The sequence below is a fragment of the Amphibalanus amphitrite genome, unplaced genomic scaffold, assembly GCF_019059575.1.
Source record: "Amphibalanus amphitrite isolate SeventyFive unplaced genomic scaffold, NRLGWU_Aamphi_draft 001178F_arrow, whole genome shotgun sequence".
NCBI classification, from domain to species: Eukaryota; Metazoa; Arthropoda; class Thecostraca; order Balanomorpha; family Balanidae; genus Amphibalanus; species Amphibalanus amphitrite.
In genome coordinates, this window is record NW_024882672.1 from 84,742 (window position 1) to 92,560 (window position 7,819).

Consider the following 7,819-nt stretch of genomic DNA (forward strand, 5'->3'; position numbering starts at 1 on the left):
CTCTGTAGGTAGGAGGCCGTCTGTAGAGTGAAGACCCTCTGAAGAGAGGAGGCCCTTTGCAGAGATGAGGTCCTCTGTATAGAGGAGGTCCTGTGTAGAGACGAGACTCTGAAGAGAGGAGGCCCTACATAGATAGGAAGCCCTCTGTAGAGAGGAGGTCCCTGTAGAGACTAGAGAGGAGGCCCTCTGTAGAGAGGATGCCCTCTGTAAAGGAGGCCCTCTGGAGAGAAAGACACCCTCAGCAGAGAGGAGGCCCTCTGTAGATAAGAGGCAATCTGTAGAGAGGAAGCCCTCTGTAGATAAGAGGCCCTCTGTGGGCAGGAGGCCCCCGGTAGTCAAAGACAGCGTCGTATATTAAGTACATAGAGTGGAGGCCCACTGTAAGCAAATTACCTTCCGGCTTCTGTTCCCTGCTAGGTACTGTTACGGTGCGCTCCGCTTGCCGTGGCACGATGGTGCCGTATCAGCGCGGAACGGTGGCGCAAGTGGTTAAGGCGCCGGGTTCGCATTGTGAGATGCTATGGTGAAGCGAGTTCGAGTGTCGTCGTTTCCGTGCTTTTGTCGGTGATGGGTGTTTTTGTCTGTGCGTGTGCGCGTGCGCGTGCGCGTGCGCATGCGGATGCGCACGGCGATGTACGTGCTGCACGTTGATTGGTCTGTGCCCGTGACCTCGGCTCGGGCCGAGGCTCGTTTGACCTGGCGGTCAGTCGAGACCGGGACTCTGCCAGGTGAGCTCGCTGTTGCCTCCCCGCTCCTTACCTGTGGTCCGAATTGATGGCAACGATTCGGTAACAGCGCCAGGGCGACTCTCTGGTATCCTTTCCCTCCCCTGTCGCTGTGCTTGATTGCTACGAGCACAGACTTTCCTCATCCTTCCCCGTGCTTGATTGACACGAGCACTTCCTCTTGTACCCGTCATTGTTGTGTGCTAGCACTTGAACTAAAATGGTCACATTGTCATCTGATACTTGCCGCACTGGTCGTTAGATACTTGAACTCACTCGTTACGCACTTTTTTTATTTATTTTATTTATTGCGAATCTTTGTGGCATCCATACGATTTGGCTTTTACGCCACAGCGTCATACATTGTATGCCATAGCCTAAAACACATTCTCCCTATCTCTAAAATAATACACCGCGATTTAAAAAAGGGTTAAAAGACGAGTAAAAGATACAAGACACGAGTACGAGAGCTGCTAGACAGTTGGCACGCTAGGTGGTCTCCAACAGAGCACGTTTTACATTTCTTTTAAATGCGCAGGCGGTGCTTCCGCGGACAGCGACGGGTAGCCGGTTCCATGTGCGAACAGCTCGATCGGGCACAGACATTCTAGTCGCTTCGAGGCGGCAGCGGCGAGTCTCCAATAGCCCAGCACTGGATGCACGCGTCTCTCGCTCAGATATGTCGGCACGGTACGAGACAAACTCCTTCAGACGCTGCGGCCCCTGTGTAGGCGCTGTTTTTGATGAGCTCCTGCTAGTAACTTTAGGTTACCCGAACGCTTACGAGATGGCGGTGTTGTTTCGGTATTTGAATAGCGCTATCGATTTATCGATGTTTATTTTCTGCTTGGGTGCTTTGTGTCATTTGGTTTAATTTTTGTATCGGTTTATAAATTAATTTTGTATTGTGTTTCGCTGTTATTTGTTGTTAGCATTTTAGTTTAAGTGCTAACCTTCACGGTCACGTGACCGGCGCCCCGCCTACCCGCCACGTCGGCTTCCGGGTCGGCGGAGGGGCGGTCGTGGAAGGAGGGATTCGAGACATTCTTGGTCTATCGGTGACGGCGGCGGGAGTCATGCCGATTTGGGTTTTTGGCAGGGCTGCGGAGTCGATGGATTTTCGGCGACTCCGACTCCGACTCCGACTCCGGCTTTCAAAAACCAGCTCCGACTCCGACTCCGACTCCGGGCAGAATTGTCGACTCCGACCGACTCCAACTCCCGACTCCGACTCCGCAGACCTAGCAGGGCTACGGAGTCGACAGATTTTCGGTGACTCCGACTCCGACTCCGGCTCGGGTTTCTAAAATCGACTCCGACTCCGACTCCGACTCCGGTCACAACTGTCGACTCCGACCAACTCCGACTCCGACTCCGACTCCGACTCCGCAGCCCTGGTTTTTGGTCACCATGGTTGCTCTAGCCGTACGACTTTGAGGGCTTTGAGGGCGCACCGTGTAGGTGAGTGACATGTACTTTGAAGTGTTTGGTATTTGGCAAATGGCGAATGCTGATTTGGTACATGCTGATTATTTTAGGTATATTTTCTTTTGCTGCGTCTGTGTATTTGTTTGCTTGGTGCACGGTCATACGGTCATATATTAAGTTTCTGTTTATTTCGTTTTCAGAAACCGCTTGCTTCACTATGTTTTGCAATATAAACTCATCTGTGGAGCTATAGCGCGTTTACCTGCCGGTTAACCCGCGCCCGGCTGGGGGTCCTGGATTTCCACGCCCTGCTGGGGGGGGGTGTTTGAACACCCCCCCTTGTAACTCGGCTCCTGGGCCACGTAGCGATACGCGGAAGGCGGCGTTCGAAAGAGCGTCAAAAATAATGACGAAATCACTTCGGTCAATTTTTTGGTCAGGTCAAAGGTCAGGTCACCAGAGGTCATTGAAGGCAAAATTTCGCCGATTTCCAGGTCGAATGGCGAAAAGTTCCAAGAAGCCAACGCATAACTCGGGAACCAATAGAGCTACAGCGCCGCGGAAAAGCGCATTCGATAGCCCTATTAACGCCCTTTCTGAGTAATTCTCTCAGATTTGACCTAGCGTCAACGGTTTTGCCTGCAGGGGGCAAAAACTGCAAAAATAGCCGATTTTTTCGGAAACAGTTTTTCTGCAATAACTTTTGACCCAAGCCCTGTACGAGCTTACTTTTACCGGCATCGTGTTCCTCTCGTCAAGACGCATCGAATGAACTATAACTTGACCTTGAAAGGTCAACTTGAAAATTTGACCTCAGGTCAAGGTCATGACCTGACCGGAAAGGGTCATGTTGCATATCAGTCGATCCGTATCGTCGAGCTGAACACATCTAAGGCGTTTTCATCGCTCTAGCATGCCTCTATCAAAAGTTATTTGCGAAAAACTGTTAGATACCATTCGTGACCTAAGATGACCTCAGGGCATAAACAAGGGTCACGGACACCATTTTCATGTTCAGTGTGTCTAAACCACTTGTAATTCGGTGTTTGGGAGTGTTTATAATGTCTGTCATCCAAAAGAGGCGCATTTCAATTTTCTCCCATTGACTTATAATGGGGAGGTCGCAAAATTGACCTGACCTTAGGTCATCGATATCAAAATTCTGAGATATACATTTTGTACATACTATTGCTCTTAGCAATCGCTGAAAGTTTCAAAGCGATCGGTCACTCGGTGTAGCTATGACAGACATTGAAACTTTTTATGAGGTGAGGTCACTTCAAGTGACCTGGTGACCTGACCTTGAATGACCTTGGTCTGAAATTTTCACAACATGTGTAGAATTGATGTATGATAAGGTGTACCAAAAACGGCGGCGCTCCGCGCCGCCGTTTTTGAGATATTCGCGAAAAACCACAAGGGGGGGTGTTCAAACACCCCCCCCCCAGCAGGGCGCGGGTTAACGCAAGATCCAGAGGCCCTAGACAGCGGTCGGCGGTTATAGTTTCTACACGCGCCAGTTCTACCCGTGGCTTCTGCGCTGGCTGGTCTCCGGCTGCGCGGCGCGACTTTCTGCTCGCGCTGGCCGCGCTGGCTGGGCGCTGTCCTGCGGACGCGTGCAGATTCTGCAGTCTGCATTGTCTACAGTCTGCAGGATCTACTGGCTGGCTTCAGCCTGCAACTCGGCACGTGTGGGCTGCTGATTGCTGAGCCTCAGCAGTCTGCGCGTTTCAACATGCTGAGTGTCTGCAAGCAAACTTGTGCGCAGAGTCGGTAAGTGATCTGGGTCCCTGATCTGGGTCTCATTTGGTTTGGCGCCTTGGGTCTTGGCTTGGCGAGGTAACTCACCTTGTGGGTTTGGACTTGTGAGTGGGTACCTACTGCTCGTGGGCAGTTGACCTTGAACTTGGAGGACTTGGACTTGAGCCAACTCACTCTTCCTGTTTGGACGAGGGTGTTTTTTGGCTTGGTGCTCACTGCTCAGTGAGCCCATGTCTGTGTGCTGACGTTGGTGATCCTGATGGTCAGCAAAGCTTTGAATCAGTGAATGAGTTTGGTTCTTGGTAAGCAATTGATGGTTCGTCAGTTGCAGGCATCACTGTTGGTTGTGAAATAGTCTTGGTGAAATTTTTGGTTTGGTGGACTCTAGTGTTTGAGCCATTTCTGGGAAAGCTGCGAAACAGATGGCATCAGGGAGCTTCATCCAGGGGCTTTGGGGCATCTGAACATAGTTTGGGGCTTCGGTGCATTGTGTTGTTGTAAAGTGTATTGTATGTGTATGTATTGTGTGTTGTAAGTGCTACTGTGTACTGTTAGCGTAGATGTTTGACTATTAAGTTAGGTGGTTAAGATGGCACCAACCAGGGAGGACCTTGCTAAGTTAAAGTTATCTGAGTTGGTGGATGAGCTGAGCTCTAGAGGCTTAGAGACGTCTGGTAAAAAGGCCGAGTTAGTAGATAGGTTGTGGGAAGCTGTCAGATCTGCTGATCCCAGACATGTTGGTACTGAGCAGAGCAAGGTGCTTGTGAAGGGTGATGTAACTCAGGAGCAGGTCGGAATGGCAGCACAAGCAGATGTTACTGTTGATTCTGGGGCAGGCTCGGAGACGTCTCAGTCACTTATTGCTAAGTTAAGGGCACTGAGGGAGATAGAGCAGTTGGAGGAGCAGGAGCTTAGAATTAAGATGAGAAGGCAGCAGCTGGATATAGAGCTTAAGCTTGCTGAGCTACCCAGAGAGCAGGTGAGTCAAGAGCTGGTCGATTCACTGCGGATTCCCGTAGGGCCTTCTGAGGGTCAGGGTCAGTCAGCAGGCTCACATGAGTCCTCCCTACTCGGGTCTCAGATGCAGAGAATGTTGCTGCCCCCCACAGAGATCGAGAAGTTTGATGGCAACGTCATGAAATATAAACTGTTTATCAGGTCTTTTGAAGCTAGGATCGCTTCACGTACCACTGATGAGGATGAGCTTCTCCACTATCTTGAGCAGCTCACTGTAGGAAAGCCTAAGCAGATTGTGAGGAGCTGCATGTATTTGAGGGATGTAGGGTATGCAGAGGCTCGTCGGCTGCTGGATGAAAGGTATGGTAGCTCTCACAAGGTGGTAGATGCGTACATCCAAAGACTCAACAACTGGAGTAGGATTTCCCCAGGAGATGTAGAGGAACTTGACAGGTTCACCCTGTACCTGATCGAGATAAAGCATGCCATGACGGACTTGGACATTGTTGGAGAACTGGAGCATCCACGCACACTGAGGGAGGTGGTGGATAAGCTACCAGCCTACCTGAAGGACAGGTGGATGAGGGTAAGTGACGAGATCATGGAGGAAAATGGGAGGATGGTTCGCTTCAAGGACTTAGTAGACTTCCTTTCCAAGGAAGTACGGGTCAAGAGAAACCCAGTATTTGGGGCTCCGATAGGGGACAGACAGGTGCCACAGAGATCTAAGACACAGCACAACTTGGGTCGCACACAGGCACAGTGTAGTGCAACAGCTGTAAAGCAAAATAGGGAAAAATGTCTGTTCTGTCAGGGTGACCATTTTTTGGATGACTGTCAGGAGTTGAGATACAGAGCTCTTGAGGAAAGGAAGCAGTTCATTCAGGCGCAGAGGCTGTGTTTTGGGTGTCTGCGAGGGGGTCACGTGGCTAAGTTCTGTAGGAGGCGTAGGAAGTGTGGTATCTGTGGCAATCTCCATGCTACTCTCCTTCACAGACAGAGTGAAGCTCCCAAGAGTGAGCAGACAGAATCCAGTCCTGTGACCACCCCAGTACGGGTCAGCAGTGGAGGGGTGACCTCCGATTCTGGACAGAGGTCAGGTACGATGATGCCCGTGATACCGGTAAGAGTCGTGTCACCCACAGGAGAGGTCTTGCATACATATGCCTTCTGCGACAGTGGTAGCTCAGGGACGTTTATGAGCGAAGGTCTGGCAGAGCGGCTTGGCAGTCCTTGTAAATCTACTACCATTTCTGTAGACACAGTGTGTGGACCAGGGAACGAGATTTCCACTTCGGTGATTGAGAACATCAGAGTTGGTCCTCTGGAAGGGAAGCGTTTGTTCTCACTGCCGCCAGTGTTCACTATTGGCCGTATTCCCGTTTCCAGTGATGACGTGTGTGACAGAGCGGAACTGAGGAGGTGGCCGCATCTGTCCGGTGTGACTCTGAGCGAGATTGATGTTGAACCGTGTGAAGTAGGTCTGCTGATTGGGGCGAATTGTCCGCAGCTACTGACGCCGGAGGAAGTGAGGAGGCCTGAGGGCGAGGGACCGTGCGCGGTGCGCACGTGCTTGGGCTGGTACGTCATCGGAGTCTCCAGTCGGTCCTCCAGGAGGTCTCCGAGCCGGCACTCCGTGAACAGGATCGCGGTGTCACGCTCGAACACGCACGGTAAGATACCTGAGCTTGATTTGTTTCATCAGTTGTACGACCAAGACTTCAAGGATATGTCAGATGATACTGAGGGTTTGTCGGTAGAGGACAAGGAGTGGTTGACTATGGTTAGGTCAAACATGAGGAAGGATGAATCCGGGCACTTTGAGATTGGGCTCCCTCTTCGCGATATTGGTGACTTACCAGACAGTTATTTTGCTGCGAGGAGGCGTCTGGAGTGCCTGAGACGGCGTCTGTCTCACGATAGCAGTCTCCGTGATGAATATGTCGCAGTAGTTCAGAGGCTGTTCGACGAAGGGTACGCAGAGAGGGTCCCGGACTCAGAGGGTGAGACCGAGGATCGGACTTGGTACTTGCCCCATCACGGCGTAAGGCATCCGGAAAAGCGGAAGCTAAGAGTAGTTTTCGATTGCTCTGCAAAGACTGAGAACGTCTGCCTGAACGATCTGCTCATCAAGGGTCCAAACTTGACTAACACTCTTGTTGGAGTGCTGCTGCGCTTTCGCGAGAATCCAGTGGCATTCACGTGTGACGTGGAATCCATGTTCCACAGGGTTCGAGTGCCGGCAGCGGACGCTAACATGCTCCGCTTCCTGTGGTTCAAAGACAACGATGTCGGCGCTGAGGCGGTGGTCTGCCGAATGAGGTCGCACATTTTCGGCGCGGTGTCGTCCCCGAGCGTTGCCAGTTTCGCCCTGCGGCAGTGTGCCGAGGAAGGTAGGGACAGGTATCCGGAGGCATCTAGAATCGTCGATGAAAATGTCTATGTAGATGATGCTCTGGTGTCTGCGTCGTCGGTAGACTCGGCGATCCACTTGGCTTGTGACTTGAAGCAGCTGTGCAGTGAGGGCAGATTTAACATGTGTAAGTTCGCCAGTCACAGCGCTGCGTTCCTGCAAAGCATCCCACGTGAGGACAGGGGCGCAAACGTTAAAGATTTGGACCTCCAAGTAGAAGGGCTTAAGCAGCCAGAGAGAGCGCTAGGCATGCGCTGGTCCGTGACTGACGACACTTTTCGTTTTCTTTTCGTTGACAGAGAGAAACCGGCGACCAGGAGGGGCATCCTGTCGACCGTCAGTGCTTTGTTCGACCCCTTAGGAATAGTTGGTCCTGTCACTCTGAGGGGCAAGCTTTTGGTGCAGAGGTTGTGTACTATGTCCTGTGGATGGGATGACGTCATCCCATCACCCTTGGCTGAGGAGTGGTCTGCGTGGTTGGAGCAGGCGAACCGTCTTGACATGGTCTCTTTGAACAGGAGCATCCAGACAGCTG

At 51.7% G+C, this 7,819-nt stretch overlaps 1 protein-coding gene across 1 annotated transcript; it reads left to right on the forward strand.

Annotated features, from left to right (window-relative positions):
- Window positions 1–4,939: 4,939 nt before the first annotated feature.
- On the forward strand, window positions 4,940–7,465 carry LOC122370872. Its single transcript, XM_043346819.1, has 2 exons — window positions 4,940–6,544; window positions 7,101–7,465. Exons 1-2 carry the CDS (start codon window positions 4,996–4,998, stop codon window positions 7,190–7,192), a joined length of 1,641 nt encoding a protein of 546 aa, XP_043202754.1. The 5' UTR covers window positions 4,940–4,995; the 3' UTR covers window positions 7,193–7,465.
- The last annotated feature ends 354 nt before the right edge of the window (window positions 7,466–7,819 follow it).

What these genes read in the sequence shown, in the direction of transcription:
- LOC122370872 (XM_043346819.1), top strand. Translation starts at nt 4,996, where the DNA reads ATGCAGAGAATGTTGCTGCCCCCCACAGAGATCGAGAAGTTTGATGGC. An exon ending in GTCACGCTCGAACACGCACG is followed by an intron (nt 6,545 to 7,100) that starts GTAAGATACCTG and finishes CATGTTCCACAG; the next exon opens with GGTTCGAGTGCCGGCAGCGG.